The 23,481-nt window shown below is 49.8% G+C and overlaps 2 protein-coding genes across 5 annotated transcripts in view; one reads left to right on the top strand and one right to left on the bottom strand.

Moving 5' to 3' along the window:
• The first annotated feature begins 2,882 nt into the window (after window positions 1-2,882).
• CHRNA2 (cholinergic receptor nicotinic alpha 2 subunit) lies at window positions 2,883-21,532 on the top strand. Its single transcript, XM_084767178.1, has 7 exons — window positions 2,883-2,940; window positions 9,581-9,720; window positions 10,710-10,861; window positions 11,274-11,318; window positions 13,912-14,021; window positions 16,761-17,787; window positions 18,911-21,532. The coding sequence occupies exons 2-7, from the start codon at window positions 9,648-9,650 to the stop codon at window positions 19,034-19,036; spliced, it is 1,533 nt and encodes a 510-aa protein (XP_084623304.1). The 5' UTR covers window positions 2,883-2,940; window positions 9,581-9,647; the 3' UTR covers window positions 19,037-21,532.
• Window positions 21,380-23,481, bottom strand: part of PTK2B (protein tyrosine kinase 2 beta) — a 121,032-nt gene continuing 118,930 nt past the window's right edge. For all 4 annotated transcript variants that reach the window (XM_084767177.1, XM_084767174.1, XM_084767175.1 and 1 more), the window contains one exon: window positions 21,380-22,390. In XM_084767177.1, coding sequence (XP_084623303.1) covers window positions 22,175-22,390 — 216 coding nt within the window. In that variant the 3' untranslated portion in view covers window positions 21,380-22,174. The remainder of the gene's footprint in view (window positions 22,391-23,481) is intronic.

Genomic DNA, 23,481 nt, shown 5'->3' with positions numbered 1-23,481 from the left:
ACACACACACACACACACACGCTCTAAGAGAGGCCCACAGGCCAATCTGATGTAGGCAGTCTCTCAGATGAGACTCTCTTCCCAGATCATTCTAAGTTAGGTCAAGGTAAAACTTAAAGCAATCTAAGAAACTGGGTGCACACCTTTCACCCCAGCACCCCTCCGGAGGCAGAGGCAGGCAGATCTCTGTGAATTCTGGGCCACCCAGAGCTACATAGTGGGATACTGTCTCCCAAAACAAAAGCAAACGACCGACCGCCTGTAGTGGATGTACACATGTGTTTGTTTTGATCCCAAGTGTGGGATGGGGAGCAGCCTTGTGAGAGAACAGGTGATGTTTATCCACTCGAAGACGAACCACCTCATGAGGGGGCTTGGGTTTTGCCAGCTGAAGCACATCTTAATACAGACTCTGAGAGGATTCATATATATTTCCCATTAACCTCTTTTCTCTCTTATCTTGGCTAGGTGGGCTGGTAGGGAGGTGTAAGCATTAAAGAACCTCAAGTAAAGTAGGTTTGGAAAAAGTCGAAGCCTTCAACCACCCTTCAAAATCCAAACCTATCCAGAACAGGGTACGATGGGGGTTCTCAAATCAAGGGCTTTCCCCTTGGTACCTCTTTCCTCTTGCTTACTCTGCCTCCTCTCCACCCCCCCCCCACTCCCCCCCACCCCCCACCCCGCCCATGCTGCTTTGTGTGTGCTGAGATCTGTAAATATAAACTGCTTTCTTGTGGTGGTCATTCCCATATCTGTAACTGACCAGATTTAACTCACACAAATTCTGAGTGTGAGATTTTAGAACAAGCAGGGCCAAGCAGTTTTTGACACGCATCTGTGGAAGGTTGCGTGTGTCTGCACACACAGGGAAAGCTCTCAACGGAGTAGAAGGGCCTTCCCAGAATTTTACTTTCCATGCATTTTAGAAACCTTCCCCCACCTGTCGAAGATACAAAGGCCGTCTTCCACCCAGGAGTCGCCAGTACAGACTCCTGCCTCTTCAGCCTTCCGCACACCCAGTTCATGAGCACACAGTTAATCAAAAGCGTTTATCTTGACCTTTGTGTGAGGAGCCAGTGACATGAATAACTGGGGGGGGAGGGGGGTGGGGGGGGAGGGGGGTGGGGGGGGAATTGATTGTGGCAGCGGCAGTGGCGGCGGCAGGCAGCAGAGGCAATGGCTGGTTTCCAGCTGAGGTAACAGTACCAGCGATGCCTTGAGTTATGGTTCCTAGCAATGCGGCAGCTGCTCTGGGCTGAAGTGGAGCTGAGGCCTCCCTGTTCCCACCTGGCCTCCAAGCAGGCCCTCCGGTTCTGTAAGTGCTACTACACGCTGCCCTTCGGCTTTCTCTTCTACCTTATTGAAATGGTGGTTGTTTCTATTGCTGATAGCCAAGGATTACAGATATAATCTGATACTTCCTTTTCCTCCTCCCTTCCCCTCTTTCCTCTTTGCTTCCTCCTTCCCTCCATCTCTGCTTATTTCTTCCCTCTCTCCTTTTTATCTTCCTGTTTCCAGATGAAGAATCAGTGTTGCTTGGTTCATTTTTGTATCTGCCAAGATGCCTTGGTAACATGTTTAATCGTGGTTAGTGAGAATATAGTGTTTCATGATTTTTAGCAATCAAATGCTCATCAATAAGTGCAGCGCCTACAAATGTTTGTGTTTGTACAAACATCACAGACACTCTCGCTGGTGGAAGCAGTTCATAGAGCGTACAGATGGACCCACGGACTCCTCATAGAAAGCCAATGGGTGGCCACCATCGTTCACACCCTCCTCTTGCTTGTGAGGAAACTGAAGCAAGGACGCTTTTTGAGACTTGCCTGAGGTCACAAAGCCATGACCGAGCAGAACTGGAAATCCACCTCAGCAGTGGGAGTTGAATGGGGAGGCACAGCTTGGAATTGCTGGGATGGGAGGGGTTGGGGGTGGGGTGGGGAAGGGCAGTTAAGGAAGAAGAGAAATAGGCAGGAGAAAGCCTGGGGCAGCTAAATGCTGGGGCTGTCACAGAGACTATAGGCAAGCAGGTGCACAACGCTGGCTGTGACAAACTGCAAAGTGTAAAGGTTAGCTTGTAGATTTGGAGCATGACAGCCTGGCATCTCTCGAAGACAGACATTGGTGTCACCTGTAAGAAGGGTAAGGAGTAGACAGATCTGGCACCAAAGCAGGCAGGGTCCTGTCCCTGGCACCCTCAGACAGTAGTTGGAGCAGGTGAGAAAGGACGGAGCCAACTGTCAGCTGCGTGTTCCAGGGCTCACTCATATTTTGCTGACGACTGTACATTGTTGTGACAGATAGTCCCACAATCCTAGCGGACCTCATCTGGGGTGTGCTTAGGGTTCCAAGGACACTCCAGGTGACAGCCCTGGGAGCCTAGGGTCCTTCAGAGCTGGGAGCAAGCCATCGTAGTAATTGGCTGAACAGAAGCCAGAGCCGCATCTGTCTGTGCTGGACACAAAGCGAATAGTCAGAGACTCCTCCTCCCAGTGTGTGTGTGTGTGTGTGTGTGTGTGTGTGTGTGTGTGTGTGAGAGAGAGAGAGAGAGAGAGAGAGAGAGAGAGAGAGAGAGAGAGAGAGAGAGAGAGAGGAGAGAGGGCGCACACTATGAGAGCACAGTCTGCAGAAGCTGTACTCTTCAGTGGCACCTATGTGAAGCCACCTCTGTCTCCTGTTTCCTGCACAGCCCCAGGAAAACTGACCACTCTGTTGAACTCGGCCACCCACCCCCAGGAGAAGCTAGCCTGAGTCCCTCATCCCAAAAGTGCCTCCCAAACCTTCTAGTTTCTGCATCTGAGCAACCATGCGCTGAGGGGACTGAGCTCCATTCTGCACCTGTCACTCTGCTTCCAAGGGACCCTCATCAGCTACTCCTGGTTTCCCAGCCGCCTGGCTCCTCGCATCCCTTGAGTGCCCTGTCTTCTTCTATGACCACAGGTAAGTAAGCGAGTTATTCCTGAGGCTTAGACTAGAGGTGCTGAGCATGTTTGGGGAGACTGTGGGTGTGATCTCCGAAGGAAGTTAGCAGCTTGTGAGCACTTAGGAAATGGTCATGTCAGAATGCTGGCAGTCACCTGCTCCTGGGCAAAACTCAGCCTCCTGGTCCACGCTGTTAGACCCTCTTCAGAATGCCGTGAAAGTACCACTTCTGGGTGGCTGTGGATGCTTCTGTCTTGTAATAGTGTCTGCTTCCAGGTCCTTATCACCACCATTCTCTTGTCCATTTATGTATTCATTTGCTCTACACACTTACATGAATTAGACTAACAGACATTTATAGGACCTACTGACTTGGAAGGATGCGAGCCCCCCATGGCTTGTGTGGGTCAAGGCTGGAGTTAGTAGACAAGGTCCTGCCTCAGCTAAATGAAGGCACGTGACCTTCAAGATTCTTCCTGACCTTGAGAGGTTAAGCTCCTGCGATGAGCAGGTCATGGAAGCAGAGGGTGAGCTCCTCATCTCAGGAGCATGTCAGCGAGTGTAATTTGGGGAAAAAAACAGACAATCAAGTCTCATTGCCTCTAATCTGGGGGTCTTTCAGGTGAGGAACTAGGACTGCCAGTGGGGTGTGGGATGAGAGGGTTCCAGGATGGCAGTCAGGAGGGGATGGAAGCACATTTGGGGGCAGGGGGAGGCAATGCTTCCATAAAGAGTAAACTGTGTTCTGGTGAGTGAGCATCAGAGAAGCAGCTGAGCAGAAAGATGCACAGGGATGAGGGTCCCAGCTACACTGGTGTCAGTGGAATTGGACCTAGGGAGACAGATGAGCACAGGCTGTCATGAGTGGCGGGGCTGTGGAGGGTGTGCTAGACCCTGGTGAGCATCACCCTGAGGGGCACGTGCACATCTGAGCCCTTTACAGGCTGCATAGTTTTTGTTTGTGTGTTTGTCTGCATATACCTCATTTACCCAGACTTAACAATAGTGACATCGCTCCGCTGTCATCCTTTTCCCAGAACTGCTAATCTGTGGTGCTGGAGTTCAGGGTCCAGAGCTTTCACTTGAAGTCTTTGTATCCAGAGGTGGAAGGTTACTCTTAATTACCGCTGATTACCGGCAACCGTTTGTCCTTTGGTTTCCGGTGACAAATTAATGAAATGATCACAGTGGGCTAATTGCAGAAGGTGGAAACCTGAAGCAATTCAAACACATCCTCTGGAGCCAATTGTATCTCATTTATACATCGCTCCAGACAGCCCTTAGTAGACGTCTCTCCCTGGATCCCTAAACAGTACAACTTCAACATGCCTGCATCCCTGCCTCAGTAGGAGGGAACAAGTCTTTATTCCCTGTGATACACTCAGACTGTACGTATGTAACTGTAGAATCTACAGCCATGGTATTGCTTGAAAGGAGAAGTCACTGGCCTGCAGACCCAGGTGAGCCCAGCTTGAGGGTGCACACCTTGTCTCTCGCAGACGCCAGTCTTGATTGTAGTTTGGCAATGATGGTCATAGTGTCAGTGTTTTCTAGAACACTGCCAAGTATTGACTGAGCTCCAGCACAGTTACCCACGGAGTTGATGCTAACACCATGTAATTTAGAAGCAGAGGGCTTGAGTTTGCCCCAGTTTTTTTTTTTTAATCACTTTTGAGCTCTGTGAATGAGGGTAACTCTTTCAATTTCTCAGTTACACATAGGAGACATTAATGTTTTTCCTCCAGACCCTCCCAGGGGTGATGTAAGCCCTCATGAGGGCAAGAGTACCAAAGTGCCTTGTAAACATGAGGGAGGGCTGTCAATGCAAACTGTACTCCGAAAGACCTTCTAAGAGTTAACATGGAGACAGACCTTGGAATGGTCCTTTCTGGCACCTACCCAGCCTGTTTCCCAGCATGAGAACAGAACAGTGTGTCTTCATGCCCATGGGATGCTGAATATAAGGAACTGAGGTTTTTAATTTTTTAAATTATTATTTTCTGTGTACAACTGTTTTCCAGGCACACATGTCTATGCACCATGCACATGTCTGGTGCCCATGGCAGCCAGAAAAAAAAATCAGATCCCTGGAACTAGGGAACTATATAACTAGGTTATATAACTAGGATAAAAAGCCATTGTAATCTGCCTGGTGTGGGTGAGTTCAGTTCCCAGAGCGAGGTATTAGCCACTGAGCCATCTCTCCAGTCCCAGGAACTGGGTTTTGTAATGCCTCTTTGTAACCCCTGGCTGGTTATGGCAGTGGAAAGGAGGCTTAAGCCACTCACACAGGCAGGTACATTTGAAGGCTTGCTAGCCTTAAGGTCCCCCAGGATAGGGAGAATGAGAGAAGGAAAGAGAGGCAAAAGACAAGCCACTAAGCCAGATCTTTCCGCTTAACCTAGTTAAAGTCTTTCTTGGGTGTTTGCACAGAATCAGATGGATAGCTGTTTAAAGGCTGAAAGAGAGGTTGGGGGAGATAGGGGCGTCCCTACATGTCTCGGACCCAACAAAGAGACAAATGAATATGTTAGGAATCATACCAGGGTGCACACGACTAGCGAGTTATCTAGAATTGTTTTTTCTTATGGTTCTTCTCTGTCGTCCACATGGCTCTCTTTAGTATGCAGCAACATCCATTGCTGTGCTTGCTGACAATGGGGTGGGGGCACTGCATGCCCTTACCTGTCTGCTCTTTCCAGCTTCTGCCACCTCTGCCCGAGTTTCGGAGGCACGTGAGAGCTCAGCTGTCTTAAACCTAATGAGATTACAGATGCACTCAGTTGTACTATTTCTACTGTGCTAAAAGACAGGTACGGGCAACGTGCTGTCCTGCCATCACCTCTGTCACCAGAACCATTGGGTCTGCCTGAGTTGACACTCTACCTCCTCACCCCAACCCGACTCTTAAGTTCTGTCTCTGGGAATCTGATGCCTCCAGGTGCCCCCTCCTAGAAGTGCAGTTACACAGTGTTTGCCCCTTTGTGTCAGTCTTTTTTCAGTTAGTATAATGTACTCATGGTCCATCCCTGTCCCAGCAAAGGTCGGGATCTTTCTTGTTAAGGCTCTGTGGTCTTCACTGTCTGCACAGACAGTGCTTCGATTATCATGTGTGTTGGGGGGCAGGGTTATTCCTCCCATCACACAATTCACACCGATCGCTTATATCCGTTCAGGCATAATGGAATCTAAATTCTAGGTGGATTTTGAGTGAGTCTGTACCTTTGAGGCTGGAGGAGCACATGTAAAGCACACAATTGATGTTGCTGCATACTAAAAAGTCATTTGTGTATTATACTTATGGTAGGAAACTTGGGAACTGTAGAAAAAGTGTCAAAGAAGTAAAAATGCCTCTAACACCAGAGACAGCACATGGCTGCAGGCTCACAGGAGAAAGAAAAAGGAAAGGATCAAAACAAAACAGGTTGGCCTGGATCACTTTTGCTGGAGGTGAAGGACCTGGGGTTGGGGAAGCAGGCTCAGCATTAGGCTGCTGCCACCCCAGAGGTGGCTGGGGATTGTGAGGGTTGCTTCCTGTTGCTCTCCGCTGGGTGGCGCTGTTCTGGAAGAGCTTTCCAGAGCTGACACCTTTTGGCAATCACTGGGGAGTTAGAAAGGGGTTAGGGCAAAGCTAGGCATCTCTACGAGAACCAGGGCAAAGCAGAGAAAGGTGTGGTCAGGTTGTGTGTAGCGTAGCACAGGCATAAAGGTCAGGGTGGCCAGGGTGAGATTAGAGTGTCATCACATCAGTCCTGTTTTCTCTTTCCTTATTCCAAACACTTCCATGCACCTCCTTGCTGCCTTTCAAATTCGTGATCTCTTTTTTGAAGTTGTTAATACATACATAACATAGATACATGTCTCTCTCTATATACATATATGTACATATATACATATACATACACACATATACACACACATTCCTATTACGTAAATGCAACCGGCCTACTCTGCATAACGACATTGTGTGTATGTTTCACGGCTGACCATTTGGAACTAGATAACTAACATGTGTGCTCTACTCTGGGGACAGCTAATTCTCCGGTTCTCTCAGCATCCTCAGCTGTCTGAAGTTCTTCATGTACGGGAGGCAGCATGGGATCTCCCCCTTCCATGTCAGCGTATCTACTGTCGTCACCATCGTTCAGCTCCCGTTTAGGCAGCCATGTCGGCGAGACTTTGCAGGTGCAGCTTCTGACGTTTCTGGGAGACACAGTCTCACAACAAACTCCCTGTTCCTTTGGCTCTTGCCTTAGGTGCAGGAGTTACCTTGTGAATGAGTCACTTGGACTGGACGGCCTCTGTGTGTTGCCAAGAGCAGTTTCTTTGATGTGGTGTGAGGACAACACTTATGAGCTAGACACCACAGGAGGATGTGCACGCAGGATCTGGCCAGGTGGAAAGGTTGAATGTGATGTGGCTGTGGGGAAAGGGTCAGAAAATTTTCAACTTTTAATGACTTGAAGTAGTTTATGAAAATTGATGCAAGGGGAGCCTTTCCCATGAACATATCCTGAGGCTGTCAATTATAGTAGTAAATATTCCCCATACATTGCAACATGTTGGCACTCAACCCACTTACTCTTTCCCTACTTGGCACAGACAATCACCATGTGTTGCCACTGGGTCACAGTGCATTGAGCTCCACACAGCAGCTGAGGGCATGGCCCTTCTTCAGTGTTCTGGGGTTTATACACAGATCCCTGTGGCTTCACTGGACTATGGACCTGCTCTGGGAGGACCACAGCGATCCTACAGATAAGCTGAACTCTCAATGGTGTTAGTGACATGGCCAGGACTTGAAGTCATGTTTGTAGACCCTGGATGCAGTATGGAGCACAGTACAGACTGATGACAGTGTGGAGGAGAGGCAGCAGCTTCTTGGTGATGCTAGACCCTCTGCTGGCTGATCGGGACAGGACAGGGTAGATTAGAGGGTGAGGACCAAAAGCAGCTTCACGGATCCATCGGTAACAATTCTGATTTCTGATTCCTGATTCCTGCATGGATCTAGCCATTTCTATATTTAAAGCATCCTTTTACACATATTTTTGAAGTCATAGTTAAGTACACACAATATAAAATTAACTATTAGTGGCAATCAGGGCTTTAGGAGTGCCTATCACCATTCAAAACATTCCAGAATATCCTAGAACATTCTCATCACTGTCAAAAGGAAAACACCATGTTCATGCTAAGAGCCAGTGTTCTATCTTTAACCTGTATGCACAAGCTATCCTGTGTGGACATTTGTATATATAAACTCTCTCTCTCTCTCTCTCTCTCTCTCTCTCTCTCTCTCTCTGTCTCTCTCTCTCTCTCTTTCTCTCTCTCTCTCTCTCTCTCTCTCTCTCTCTCTCTCTCTCTCTCTCTCTGTGTGTGTGTGTATGTGTGTGCAGGTGCACATGTATGTGGATGCACATGTATACACATATGTTTAGAGGTACCAGAGGACAACCTCAGATGTTCTTCAGGTATTGTATTTCATGTTTGAGACAAAGTCTCTCACTGGGACCAGAGCTTGCTGACTAGGCTTAGCTGGGTGGCCAGCAAGTCCCAGAGGTCACCTGTCTCAACCCTCCTTTGCTAGGATTACAAGTACATGGCCCTACACCTAGCTTTTTTAGATAGGTTCTAGGGCTTGAACTCAGGTCCTTGTGCTTGCAAGGCAAGCCCTTTACTGACTTAGCCACCCCGTCAGCCCTGAATATGTGAGCTTTTAAGGGCAATACTTAGTAGTCATGTGATCGAGCCCCTACACTATGTAAAACAATTCGTTAGGTTAGGATGATTCTTCCCTCCATCCCCACCCCCCCCCCCCCCCCGTGTGGAGCATTTTAAACCACCATGAGCCTCTCTCTTTCTCAGCCTTAGGACCTTCACGCGTCAGTTCCGTGTTCACCGTTCCGTAGTCAACAGAGGATGGCCACATCTTACTAGCCAAGAATGTGTTTTTAGCAACAGCTTTTTTGAAGTATAATTTCTAATTTAAAACACACTATTTGGTCAGTTTTTATTATATTCATAGAATTCTGCAACCATTACCACTCATTCTAGAACCTTCCCCATACCCTGCCAAAGACAACCCATTGATCATCACTAGTCAGTCCCCATTATCTTCCACTCACTCACCTGTATCATATTTCCAGATTTGCCTGGCCTGGGATGCACCTATCAATGGACTCATGTAGTATGTCACATAGCATGTTTTTGATGTTCATCCCATCAATCACATACGTCATAGTAGCGCTTGAATCCTTTTGATGCCTGCATTATATCCCATTGTTTAGGTATGCCAGGCTTCACTCAGTTGCTCATCACAGATGGGATTTGGTTGCCTGCATCTTTGGGTCATTGTCACTCGTAGCCACATTCTTCTGCTGGCCACCATTTCTAGTATGGCTCTCCCCACTTTATAGATGAAGAGTGGAGACCACTAGTCAGTCATGTGTTAGCTTGTCAGCAATTGAGTGGCCCCAGAAAAGAGAAGTCAGTCTCCCCTTGTGAAGCAGGGTGGCCAAGCATCCCCAAGCTCCAGGCAGGCCTGTTGATGGCCATTTGCTCAGCTTTCAAACCTTGATGGAGTATGAAAGACAAGGAGGCTACATGTCACACCACCTGACCCTACGGGTCCTTCCCTTGGCTTATTCACTTGCAGAGGACAAACAGGGCCTCGTAGAAACCAGTTCCTGGTGGTCCAAGGGAAACCAAGACCCTCTGAAGCCATGGCCCCCTCCCATCCTGCTCGCCGGTCCTGGATATATCTTTGTCTCTGGCGTCTCCTTCTGATGCCGGCAGGTGAGTGGGTGCCACCACTACCACTAGAAATTCTCCTTACCCCTGTGCACTCACAGGCCATATGGTGGACTCTCCTGAAGGCTGGCTTGCTTCATCCCCAAGGCTACAGGGGTCACTTAAGGTCACTGGCTGGGTGGCCAGTACCGCAGGATGAAGATGGTGGCTGTCTCAACTCTAGTACTAACAGCTTTGTCACCTTGACTGTTCCAAGCTTCAAGTGTTCTTGTCTGAAAAATGCAAACAGTATCATGGACCACTCAAGATGCTGTGGGGATGAAGGAAGCATGTACCCATCACATGGGCTGGGGCAGGTATGCGGGTACACACATGCTTGTGCCCATCACACGGGCTGGGGCAAGTATGCGGGCACACACGTGGTTGCTATGGCTATTGCCCTGCTTTCTGTCCCAGTGGCTGCTGGGGATTTTTTTTTTTTTTTGTAAGATGGCTCTTTGCCTGCTCAGGCAGCAAAGCCCTAGAGTGGAGAAGCTATTATGCAAAACACAGTGAGAAAGGCTCCATAAATTCCAGCAGACGCTTCTGCAGAGCTTTACCCAGCTGATGAGAACTGGTCAGAGCTAGTGATTTAAGAACTCTCACCATCAGCCAGGCTCACAGCTGTGGGTAAAGCCCCTCTCAGCCATCCCCCCAAACTCCCATACCCCTTGGGGCTCTTTGGCTCAGACTGAGACTGGTTCCTAGGTCTGAGCTTTCTTGCTGGGCTGTGGCCCCTCACTCTCTGACTTTTTACTTGAAATCGTGATGGTTCTGAGAGTGATTGCTGCTTGCATGGTGTCCTTGGGTCTGTGGTAAGTGCAGTAATCTATGGGCTCTACAATGGGCTTTGAGATGGGCTTCCTATATGCACCCCTATACTGAGGCTACATGGTGTTGAATGCCTCTGCTTTGATGGGAGCTGGAAAGAAAGCCACAGGCTCACCTCCTTGGCATCATGCAAACTCTTTTTCTTTTCTGTTTCTATCCCACAGTGCTGTCCCAGCAAGGCTCGCACACCCAGGCCGAGGACCGCCTGTTCAAACACCTGTTTGGAGGCTACAATCGCTGGGCACGGCCAGTTCCCAACACCTCTGACGTGGTCATTGTGCGCTTCGGACTATCCATTGCCCAGCTCATAGACGTGGTGGGCCTGCCCTTTCACACTGCATTCCCTTGATCAGCTGCCATGCCCACCTGATTCTTCCCATGATCCTCCCTGGGTTTAGCTTAGCCCTTCTTCCACCAGCTCTCAAAGCCCACCCTGGCCACAGCATGCAGCTACTTGTTGGGTTGCCATGGTGCCTTCCTTCCCAAGCCTTGGCGCCCCCAAGAGCACAGGTTGTCAGAAGACGGTGTTCTAAAACATTTGTCCAAATCCACTCCCACACAATGTCCTAGGTGACCCTGAGGAGTCTAAGTGCTGGTGACTGAGACAGGAGAGGTGGCTTGGGTGTCCTGTGAGTGGATCCCCGGAGTGCCTCCTATATACACGCTGCCTTCAGGGCTGGTTCAACAGTCCCCCCAACTGCTCTTACCTTATATCTCTGCTATCTCAGGATGAGAAGAATCAATTGATGACCACCAATGTCTGGCTGAAGCAGGTAAGCCTTCCCTTGTAGGAGAGAGCAGGCATGCCCCCACCTCTAGCCCCTTCTAGGACCCTCACTATTGAGGGACCAAAGAGGAGCAAGATGCTGAATTTGTGGGCCATGGTCAGCAGTCACTTTAGGCGTGAGGTGGCTGTGGGTACCGCAGGCTGTTGTCTCCAAGGCTGGTTCTTAGAAGGCCATTCACTTATTCTATTGTTGTTTTCACCATGGCACCGAGGGGCCTTTTTCTATAAGCAAGCATTTCATAGTCCTAGGTCTATCCTGCAGGACAGTTGACTGAGTCAGTGCTCCTATATCACAGGACAGGGGGCACCCAGGTGTGCTGAGCTGCAAGCCTAATCTCCTACATGTGGCTCAGAGTCTGTGCTGCCTGACAAATGAGCCTTCCCCCCCACCCCCAGAGTTCACAAGCTTAAAGCAATGATGCATTTGCCACATTACATGCATTTGTGACCTGACGTTCAGATGGCTTTCTCTGCTTTGAATGGTGACCAAGATACTTGGTGGCACCTGGCCAGTCGTGCTTAGTCTGTTGCTGCCTAAAATGGCTTCCCTTTGATAAACATCTATCTCCAAAAATATTTACATTGTGATTCATATTAGTAGCAAAATTATAGCTATGAAGTAGCAATGAAATAATTTTATGGTTGGGGTCACCACAACATGAGGAATTAAAGGGTCGCATCATTAGCAAGGTTGAGAACCACTGCCTTACATGTCTGTCCCTTACAGGGGTGTTTGGAAGGATCTGGAAGATTCTGGAAGTTTGGGCTCCTAGTCTCCTCCATGAACATCTCTGGTTCCTTCCTTAGGATGTCTTTGGCTTGAGAACTGATGGATTCTCACCTGGTGCTTCAAGCCTCCCAGAGTGAGGGTTCCAAGAGACAGAAAGTGGAAGCTGTAGTCACTTATGGACCTATAGTGGTCCAGCCTTAATCCTATTTTGATTTTACTGGCCTAGTTAGTAAAGGAGCTGGAGGCAGGAGGAGACCATGATGCCATCTTTCCATAGAAGGAGAGCTTCAGAGTGTGGAGCTCTGGGGGGGTGGGGTGGGCCGCTGTTAGGCAGACTCAGGGACTAAGGCCTGAGTAGAGCCAGATCTTACCTTGCCCATCCAGTCTGCCCAGATAATCTCACGGTCTTAAAGTGGAGATGACAGAAGAACATGGGAAAGAGAAGCTAGCCCCTGCCCTCAGCTTCCTACTCCATGCCCATAGGTGCCTGACTGGCCCTGTCTCAGAGGCTAGCATGCAGGAAAGCAACAAGGACCAAGATGATGACACATCAGAGTCATTCAAATAGGTCCCTTGCTCACTGTGGGTGTCCTACACTCAATCCCTGGTTCACTGGGTCCTGGATGGTATCAAGCTGTGTGGTAGCTGCTTCTAAATTAGACACTTGGGGCCATGGGCTGCTTTGAGCCAATGGCTTCTGATGATGTTCACTCTGGAGTCAGTGGAACCTCATCCCTGTAGATGAACCAATGAACCAGAGTAAAGAGGAACTTTTGAAAGGCATGTAGTCATGTCACAGGGAGGAGGGCAGGTCTAGAACCTAGGTCACCACAATTGTCCTGGTCACCCATGTCAGGCTTTGTGTAGGAGGAGAAGACAGACCACTGTGGTGGAGCCAGGCCCTTCTGCTGCTAGCCTGAGATGCTGCTAGCCTGAGATGCTGCTAGCCTGAGATGCTGCTAGCCTGAGATGCTGCTAGCCTGAGATGCTGCTAGCCTGAGATGCTGGAGAAGTTATTAAGCCCCTAGGAACCCCATTTCCCTCATCTGTAAGGGGTGACTCATCTGTCTATCATATGCCTATGATGTTCAGATGCCCCCATCTGATGTAAGCATCCCCAAATGTTCTATGAATTTGAAATCCTAAAAGATGGACTACAGCAAGAATAAAAATTCAATTGGGGGGGGGGGTGGCTGAAGAATGTTGCTTTCTTTGGTATAGTGCATTCTGGGAAGCCCTGGGTTTAATTCCCTAGAACCATATAAAATGAGTGTGGTGGCTCACTAAGGCAGTCCCCCTGCTTGGGAGGTAGGGGCTGAGGAGGAGAAGGTCAAAGTTCATTTTATCTTCCCCATAGGTTGGAGGCCAGCTTGGGCTTCATAAAACCTCATTAAACAAAGCAAACAATTATGTGACCACAACACCATCAAAATCTGGCTTTAAAACACACTTGGGTCTGTTCTGGTGGAAGTAGCGTTGGGACCTAGAGCTCTCTTCCTGTTGGGACTCCTGGGTGGGAGGTCTCCAGAGCAGAGTTTGAAGGTCACAGGAAACTCTCCTGGCTTCACCGTCTAGCTCTGGCAGGCCCTGCGTTGAGAATGAGTGACTGCATAACAGATTCATGAGGTGGAGAGTGTCAGAGCAAGGGCCAGAGGTAGGGCCAGAATGACAAATGTGCTGGCACCGGCATTCTGGGATTTTGGATACCAAATCAGAGCAGAACCGACTGGTTATCAGAGATGGTTTGCCTGGGGTGGGACCTGGGGGAGCCCCGAGTCCCACAGCTCACTTCCGATCATCCCGAGGTCCCCAAGCAGCAGCGCTCTGATGCGACCATTCCCCTAAGCAGGAATGGAATGACTACAAGCTGCGCTGGGACCCGGCTGAGTTCGGCAACATCACTTCTCTCCGCGTCCCTTCAGAGATGATCTGGATCCCAGACATTGTGCTCTACAACAAGTAAGAAGCCGGTTATTAATTAAAATGCATCTAGGGCGGGGAGATGGCTCAGTGAGTAAGAGTCCTTGCGATGCAAGGAGATCGGAGCCTCCATCTTTAGCAGCCTCATAAAAGGTAAACGCTGGGAAATCTGGGAATGGCTCTCTCTCTCTCACTGTGTGTGTGTGTGTGTGTGTGTGTGTGTGTGTGAGAGAGAGAGAGAGAGAGAGAGAGAGAGAGAGAGAGAGAGAGAGAGAGAGACAGAGAGAGAGACAGACAGACAGACAGACAGGCAGAGAGAGACAGACAGACAGAGAGAGAGAGAGAGAGAGAGAGACAGACAGACAGACAGACAGACAGACAGATTTTAGCACTAGGGAGCAGGGGATACTAAGAGCTCACTAGCCAGTTTAGCCAAAATGGCAAGCTTAAGATTCTTGAGACCCTATCTCAAGAAATAAAGATGGAGCATGATCAAAGAAAGCCATGACAGCAACCTCAGGCCTGTTCATACTCAAATATGCACTATCACTGCCCACATACATGCACACCACACACATACACACATGTACATGCACCACATAAACACATACACAATTGCGCACTAGCATATACACACATGTGCATGCACTACACGAATACACACACATGTGCACCAGGACCCCTCACATGTGGTCATAATGCCACATGCAAAGACACACATACGTCCACATGTGCATACACATACATGCACACATGCGTACAAGCATATAAACACACTCATACATACATACACAGATGTGCATGCATACACACACAAAGGTACACCAACATGCACACATGTACACTGGCATCCCCCCACACATGTGCATATCACACACACACACACACACACACACACACACACACACACACACACACCATACGGAGTTTCTCATAAAAGAAACTAAAACCTGTCCTTTCCTTTTGGCTTGGGTAAGGGTTCCGTGTGAAGTCTGGACCTTAACACTTAAAGCATGGCAGTGTCTCTTGCTAACACACTTTCTAAACCAGGTCACTGGGGGACACTGTGCTACTTTCTTGAGATATGAATAGGTATGGAATGTTCTTGGTGTGTGTGTGGTGGTGGGGGAGGGGGCAGTCACATAGTTTTGGATAGCATAGTCAACCCCCTGGGGGTCTAAGCAGTAAGCACCTGCTGATTGCCGCTGCTGCAGGTGTCATGCTACCCCAGCCCCCAGGCCCCAGATCAGTGCCCTGAGCAGGCACCTAAGGATCCTTCCAGTATTTGCTTCTGTCTGATAGATCAGGAGCAAAGTCCCAGCGACAGACGTGTCTGAGTTCTAAGACTGTCAATAAGGAGTTGGTCACTGATACCTGACTGCAACAAGACGTCCTTCTGATAGGACAAAGGTTAATCAGAACTGCGGCAGGCATTTACAGTGTGTGCTCCACACACCCTCCTCCAGGTTAATAGGCAAAGGGTCAATGAAATCACGTGGTCTCCTGCCCCAAGTGGGAGCCTGTTGCCATCTAGTGGTAGCTATGTGAAATGACCAAAATTATTGCTACAGGTTTGGATTGAATGTAGGAATTTGGGGATGAAGCATAAAAACTAGAAGGATAAACTCCTGGGCAGGAGGGGGGTGGGTGGAGGAGGGGTGCACCACTCAGTCTTCTACAAAGTCCTCCTGCCAATCTCTCCCATATTCCTGTGAATCCTTCTGCTTTTATGGCCTTGTCTCCCAGGCCAAAGCCTTATTAAACGGAAGCGTTCACAGCAAGCCCGTTCAGCCCAGTCAGGACCCCACCCCAACCCCCAGGTCTCAGGAGCATCCCGAATGCCCTATTGCATGGTGATGTCATCTGAATTTGTCTTATTTTCATGTAGTTCCCCAAGGGGCAGGGATCGCATGGCCCTGGTGGATGAAACTGCATCCCCCCCCATACTATGCTAAATGCACAGACTACAGGGAGTTTCCTCACCAGTAAAAATGCTAATATCTTCTGGAAAGGAACAAAAGCTCTGAGTGCAAAATCCAGGATCCTCCCCTTCCTGAGCTGGCTCCCCAGTTGCACAGTGAAAAAAAAAATCAAAACACTCAAAAATCATTACTCTAGTCAGGTATGGTGGAATACACCTGTTGCCTCAGAATTCAGGATACTGAGGAAGGAGGGATCACAAGTTCAAATCCAACCAGGAAGCTGTGGGCCAGCTTGGGCTACATAGTGAGACCCAGTCTCATTAAACAACAACAACAAAACTCACAAAAACTTCAACATACTAAATGGATAAAAGTAGAGCATCAGGCTATAAATGTTCCATGATTTTAAAATATGCAAAATTGAGGTACAGTCTACAGCAGTCACATATGTAAGTATAATATCAAAATGGCAACATTTTTTTTTTTAGTTATTTAAAATTTTTACTTCTACAATTAAAACAATGGTATTTGAACCAGGTGGTGGTGGTGCATGCCTTTAATCTCAGCACTTGGGAGGCAGAGACAGGCAGATCGAGGCCCACCTGGTCTACAAAGTGAGTCCAGGACAGCCAAGGCTACACAGAGAAACCCTGTCTCGAAAAACCAAAAAACCACAAACAAAACAATGGTATTTGAAAACCCAGCTCCGATACATCTGTCTGCAGGAGAGATTCACACCCTTGCATGAATGGCCCTGCTTAGCCAGTCAGTGGTGACTTTGTTTACCCAGATGCCCTGCTGCCAGCTTCCTGGAGGAGGCAGGTATGCAGGATCCCAACTTGTGTCCTTCTCCCAGCGCAGACGGGGAGTTCGCGGTGACCCACATGACCAAGGCCCACCTCTTCTCCACGGGCACTGTGCACTGGGTGCCGCCGGCCATCTACAAGAGCTCCTGCAGCATCGATGTGACCTTCTTCCCCTTCGACCAGCAGAACTGCAAGATGAAGTTTGGGTCGTGGACCTACGACAAGGCCAAGATCGACCTGGAGCAGATGGAACAGACGGTGGACCTGAGGGACTACTGGGAGAGTGGCGAGTGGGCCATTATCAACGCCACCGGGACCTACAACAGCAAGAAGTACGACTGCTGCGTCGAGATCTACCCCGATGTCACCTACTACTTTGTTATCCGCCGGCTGCCGCTGTTCTACACCATCAACCTCATCATCCCGTGCCTGCTCATCTCCTGCCTCACCGTGCTCGTATTCTACCTGCCCTCCGAGTGCGGGGAGAAGATCACGCTGTGCATCTCCGTGCTGCTCTCGCTCACCGTCTTCCTGCTGCTCATCACGGAGATCATCCCGTCCACCTCGCTGGTCATCCCGCTCATCGGCGAGTATCTGCTCTTCACCATGATCTTCGTCACCCTCTCCATCGTCATCACGGTCTTCGTGCTCAATGTACACCACCGCTCCCCCAGCACCCACAACATGCCCAACTGGGTGAGGGTAGCCCTGCTCGGCCGGGTGCCCCGATGGCTGATGATGAACCGGCCCCTGCCGCCTACGGAGCTCCACGGCTCCCCGCGTCTGAAGCTCAGCCCCACTTATCATTGGCTGGAGACCAACATGGATGCTGAAGAGATGGAGGAGACGGAGGAAGAGGAGGATGAGGGGGAAAACATATGTATGTGTGAAGGCCTCCCAGGCTCTTCCATGGGTGTCCTCTACGGCCATGGCAGCCTGCATCTGAGGGCCCTGGAGCCTGAGGCCAAGGCTCCATCCCAGGATAGTGACATCCTGCTGTCACCTCAGATCCAGAAAGCACTAGAAGGCGTACACTACATTGCTGACCACCTGAGGTCTGAGGATGCCGACTCTTCGGTGAGTTGGGCTGAGGGAGGGGCCCCTCCATGGGTGATCCTGCCAGCTTAGCGAGGAACCATGCCACCCCAGGCCATCAGCTTGGATAACCCCTTCCCTTCCTATAAGGACCAGCCTCCCTCAGTTCATGTCAAAGGAGTCTGGACGCAATCACAAGAGAGGAACACTAGCCTAGCTGGCAGGCAATTCTTTAGTCAACTCCTGACTGATGGCAGAATACCACAGAGCCTACCCCACTCTGTTCAACCTAAGTTGGGAAGAGTGAGCAGATACTAGGGAGCTCAGATGCTGGTCCCCTTCTGCTTTGGATTTTGCTGGCCAGCCTTTCTCATGAGAAGGTAGGGGCAGGGCAGGGAGAGAGAGACTGCACTCTGTAGGGACAGAAATGAAACACAAATGGATCAGCTCGATGCATCGGTGCATCGCTGGCCTCTGCACTACCCTGTGGTAGAGGGTCTAGTCCAGCTGGGCTCTGGGCATTCTGTGACTTTCCCTACTCACTCATAGACCCTGCAGATTCTCAGCTGAACCAGGGTGGGCTCCCCTCCCTAAGGACCTGATAATCCCCTTACCAACCAAGAGAGGAGTTACTGTGTTACCTTATTGACTAGATAAGAACATTAATTGTTAATTTGAATGTGTCTAAGATTTTCGGTCCTCTGGCCTGGCCTATGGGGTGAGGAGCCATGAAGCCCCAGTCCTTTCACACTGTGCCCCGAGCCACAACCTGCCTCTTCCTGTCCCCCTTTAGGTGGGTGGGGAGGTGGTATGAGACAGCACAGCATTTAGTAGCTATATAATTACTATGAGCAAATTTGAATTTTTCTGATTTTGAAAACCCATGTCCTCTTGGTGATCCTGGCACCTCCTCGTGTCCCTCTGGATTCCTGAACCTGGGAGCACACGGAAATAGGGAAAGACAGAGTGGGAATCCCAGGGATACATCATCCCCAAGCTAAGCCTGGTTCTCTGTCCACCCATCTCGATGATGCTTGGGATAACCTTGGGTACCCAAGCCTTCAGTAGTCTGGTGACTGCTGCCTCCGTGGGGCTGGATATGGGAGGGACACTTCCTCTTCCCAAAGCCTGGCTCTTGTCACTGTAAGCCCAATTCTAACTTCAGGTGAAGGAGGATTGGAAGTATGTGGCCATGGTGGTAGACCGGATATTCCTCTGGCTGTTCATTATCGTCTGCTTCCTGGGGACCATCGGGCTCTTCCTCCCTCCCTTCCTAGCTGGGATGATCTGACTTCCCTCATGATGGCTCCAAGGTGGCTGTGACAACTGTCTTCTGCTCTTCTCTTACTGGAACCATCTCTAGAATGTTCTTTTGGGCCAATACCATCTGCCTGCCATGCTGCTATGAGGCCTCCAAACTAGCCTGGACTTCACATCTGTTGTTGTGACAAGTGACGAGATCTCTCAACGTGACACCTACTTAGGGATGCTGAGGGACTAGAAAAGGTGAAGCCATTTGCTCTGCTGAAGAAGACAACATAGCGGGGACATGAGGGAGAACAGCTATTCCTGAAAGAGCAATAGGAGCTGCATAGGACAGAAGGGTCAAACAAAGAGGTGGAGGGGTCAGGCCAGGGCAAAGAGAAATAGAACAGGGCTCAAAGGTAGGTACACGGGGACAAAGGGAATGCCTGGTGTGGGAGAATTCTGGACAACACTTTGGAGTCAGAGCGTCAGAGCTGGTAACCACCTGCTATGGGGGCGGGCGATGTGGTATCTTCAATCCAGGCCTAGGAAGAAGTTCTCAGTTTTCTCTGAACCTGTCTCTATGTGCGTTGTGAGGAAATATCAGAGGGATAAGGATACTTCTGGAGGGAGAAGGGCACAAAGAAAGGTCTAGACCAGTGGCTCTCAACCTGTGTTGTGGGTCAAACCCCTTTCACATGGTCATATATCAGATATCCTGCATATCAGACATCTGTATTTCAGTTCCTAACAGTATCAAAATTACACTTACAAGATAGCAACAAAATACATTTATCGTTGGGTGTTATCACAACATGAGGACCTGTTTTTCTTGTTGGCTTTTGGTTTTTGGTTTTTTGGTTTTGTTTTGTTTTGGTTTGGTTTGGTTTTTTGAGACAAGGTCTCTCTGTATTAGTCTTGCCTGTCCTAGACTTGCTTTGTAGACCAGGCTGGCCTTGAACTCACAGTGATCCACCTGCCTCTGCCTGCTGAGTGCTGGGATTAAAGGTGTGTGCCACCACACCCGGCCGAGGGCCTGCTTTAAAGTATCACAATATTAGGAATGTTGAGAACTGCTGTTCTGGATGCCCTGGTGGATGCTTGGGACAGAGGAATGGCAACATTTGGGTACAAATGACTGGGCCATTGTTCTTCTGAAAGCACCCTGAGCCCCCAGGTTGCCCTCAGCATCGTGTCTCACTGTTCTGTACTGCAAAGAGGTCTAGTAATTGCTGCCAGGCATCAGGGCCACCTTCAGGTCATCAAGTGGCAGTCTTCACTGTTGGCACCCCTCTGTCCACCCACAGGCCCTGGTCCCAGATTCCCTGCTCTGTCAGCATGCTTTGTACAGGCACTGAGATCTTTGCTTCAAGCTCTTTCATCTGTGTGCTCCTTGGGGGCGGCAGAGTCTCGGCTTGTGCTATTCTCTCCAGCCCAGCCCCATGCTGGGTGAGAGAGCTCAGCACCTGGACCATTCATTCTGAGTAGGAGAAAGACACAAGCTGGGTTGCTTTGGCCTCCAGAACAGCTACATAACATCAACAGCTTTGAGGAGGTTTCTCCCCCAGCCTTCCCAGGGCTCCATCAGGTGGCTAGCCTGCTCTGAACTATTCTGTGCAGCTTGTTCTTGACCTTGTAATATTCCAAGACCCCTCAGTGCATAGGGGCCCAGGGGATCTGGCCTCTTAGAACACTGTCCAGTCTCTGAGGAGCCAGATCCCAGAAGCTAACAGCAGTGAGATTTGGGATCACTTACAAATATAGAGACCAAGGAAGCCAAGTAGGGCAAGCTTCTGGTTTCTCTGTCTTAGGGTGCTTTCCCTCTGAACCCCACACACTGCACCTCAACAGACCTAGGGGAAACTCGCTTATGAGAGGCCTCACCTGGACACCCTACTACAAGTTCTCATGAGACCCCACTCAGTCACCAGTTCAGGTCTTGGCTTCCTCTCCCTCCAGGGGCTGCAGTTTGCATCTCCCCTCCTTGTATTCCAAACCCAGAGACACGATTTCCTGATGGGGAGATGTCTATCCCACCATTCACACACCCCATTCTCCTTGCATGGAAACAAAACAGTGAAACAAATCTGCTGTCCAGAGTGTCGTGTCTTTATGTCAGGCACCTCAGCTGTCCTGCCTAGGTGGTTCAGGGACAGTCAGGAAAGGAATGTCCCACAGAAGGAATTACTTCCTGGAAAGCTGCCTTTTGGATACCGTGTTGCTACTGCCCACAGGGGGCAAAGGGCTGTACCCCCTCCCCCCACTTCTCATTGGCATCAGTCAGCTCTTCTTCTGTACTGGGCAGGGATATAGCTGATTCTTCCAGGGCTATGGTTCCGGGTCAACTTCCTCCCACAAAGAGCAGATCCAATGAATGATACAGCCAAGCTAACCACAAAGCAAATGGAATGAATTTTAATTCAACCACAGATCAAAAAGAAGGAAAGTAAATGGATCTTCTCCACAAACATGAGAAAGGAAAGGAGCAGATGTGAAAAGGGAGGGGAGAGAAAGGAGTAAGAAAAGAGGGGAGAAGAAAAGAGGGAGAAGAGAAATGCAGGAAGGGCACAAAGTCCCGTTCTGACCTCCGACTCTCTGCTTCTTCCCCGTGGTGCTCGGTGTCATAAAAACACAGAGCCCTGTGGCTGGATTGGCTTGATCCTGGAATACAGCCCACGGCTGGCTATCCAGGCTAAACTCACATTAAATAAATTCCAATGTACACTGTACAAGAGAGCCAGGCCCAGCCCTCATCTCACCAGCCTCTCTGCAAATAAAGCCCCTCTCTGTCCCCTCTATATCAGGGGTCCCTGAGGGCTGAAGAGGAAGGAAATACTGGCTCTCAAATGTCCATGCAGAAAGCCATTTTGGCTGGTAGGGGCACAGTCGTAACCCCAGCGATGCTCCAGCAACCCAGGCTGGGGTAAAAGGGAGTGGCTGGAAGTAGCACCCCAATGAACTACATCACCCCACCCTGTGTTTGTGCCCAGAGTCCCCTCTGTCCAGATGCAGCCCAAGTAGCACAGTCTGGGGGGGTGGGTTGGGGAAGGGGGCATCGTGCAAAGTGGCGAGGGGAGGACTCTGCTCAGCCTTCCCTAGAAGGACCGATAACCAAAGGCAAGGCAGGAAAGGTACGCCATGACAAGTGGGGGCAGAAGATGCAGGCAGGTGGCCCCTCCCTCCATCACTCTGCAGGTGGGTGGGCCAGGTTAGCTAGAACCTTGGCTTGGTCCACGGCATCCAGGAGGTTCTTGGCATCCACGGCCAGGGTGTGGGACGCTGTGAGCATCTGCCTCTTGCAGTCCTCACTCAGGGATGTCACGGCGTTCTGCTGAGCCAACCTCATCTTGTTGATGAGCTCTGCCAGGTCTTTGTTGAGCAGTTTCTGGGTCCCTTCAATCTGGCGGGCAAGCACACAGCGAAGCTGAATGAGTGATGGGGTCAGAAAGGGCACTGGCTAAGACATCAGAGGTTCCCCGGGGTGGGGGGGGTGGGGTGGGGGGGTGGGGCCAAATTACTCTAAGCCTGGGCTGAATCTACCCCTTCGAACAGGCTGGAGTTGGTCTGCAAAGATCTGTGCAGCAGACATCCCAGACCCCAGCCAAGCATGTGCCAATCCAGCCTGCCTGGACCGGATAGTGCTCTCCTTCACAGAGGCAATCTCTGCACGCTGACCAGAGGTCAAACATGTTCACCTACTTTGATAGATCCTCTTGACTGTCACACTGGTGGCATTTAGAGTGACCATGGAAACAAACCGCTGGGCGTAAGGGACTTTCTAGATAGGGTTAACTGAGGTGGGAAGACACACCCGAAAAGCGACAGGCACCATTTTGGTGGCTGAAGTCTTGGGGTGAGTAAATAGGAGAAGGTGACTGAGCACCAGCATTTATTGTATCCCTGCTTCCTGAGTGTAATCACAATGTGAACGGTCACCTCACACTCCTTCCAACACGCCTTCCCTTCCAGGAAGTACTACACCTTCAAACTAGGGAGCCAATATAAAGCTTGCCTTTCTTCAGGCATTTCTCTGGAGTGTTTTGCCACAGCAATGAGATAAGGAACTAACACGCCTATGCTTTAGCTGTCTGTTGTCAAGGACAGAGATCAGATCTTATATTTATTTATATTTATATTTAGCCATTGCATCACCAGTGCTTAGCATGATAAATACAGAACACGGAAGCTATCTAGCTAATGAAAGGAATGAGTAAATACATTGAGCATGCCAACCCCTCCCCCATAGACCTGCACTGGGAAATCCGCCCAGTGAGCCGTCCAGGTTCTCAGGAGTGTCTCAGCCTTCTGGTGGCACCTGACTAGCTGGGACTCCTTAACAGGTCACTGTTGTCACCCAGAGGATAGCCAGCCCTGTCCCTGTTCTGTTTTGCCTTGGGCAACCATGGGCGGTAGAGATCACATGACAGGATGTGATGCAAAGATGCCCACTGCAAGGCAAGGCATCAACACACTGCATTTTCCAGACAAGAA

The sequence above is a fragment of the Acomys minous genome, assembly GCF_964271855.1.
Source record: "Acomys minous genome assembly, chromosome: 18".
Classification (NCBI taxonomy): Eukaryota; Metazoa; Chordata; class Mammalia; order Rodentia; family Muridae; genus Acomys; species Acomys minous.
This window is presented reverse-complemented; position numbering and strand designations above follow the sequence as displayed.

Bases quoted from the DNA above. Each gene is read 5' to 3' on its own strand.
- CHRNA2 (XM_084767178.1), top strand. From the start codon at position 9,648: ATGGCCCCCTCCCATCCTGCTCGCCGGTCCTGGATATATCTTTGTCTC. The intron at 9,721-10,709 runs GTGAGTGGGTGC...TCTATCCCACAG, and splicing joins TCTCCTTCTGATGCCGGCAG to TGCTGTCCCAGCAAGGCTCG. The intron at 10,862-11,273 runs GTGGGCCTGCCC...CTGCTATCTCAG, and splicing joins TTGCCCAGCTCATAGACGTG to GATGAGAAGAATCAATTGAT.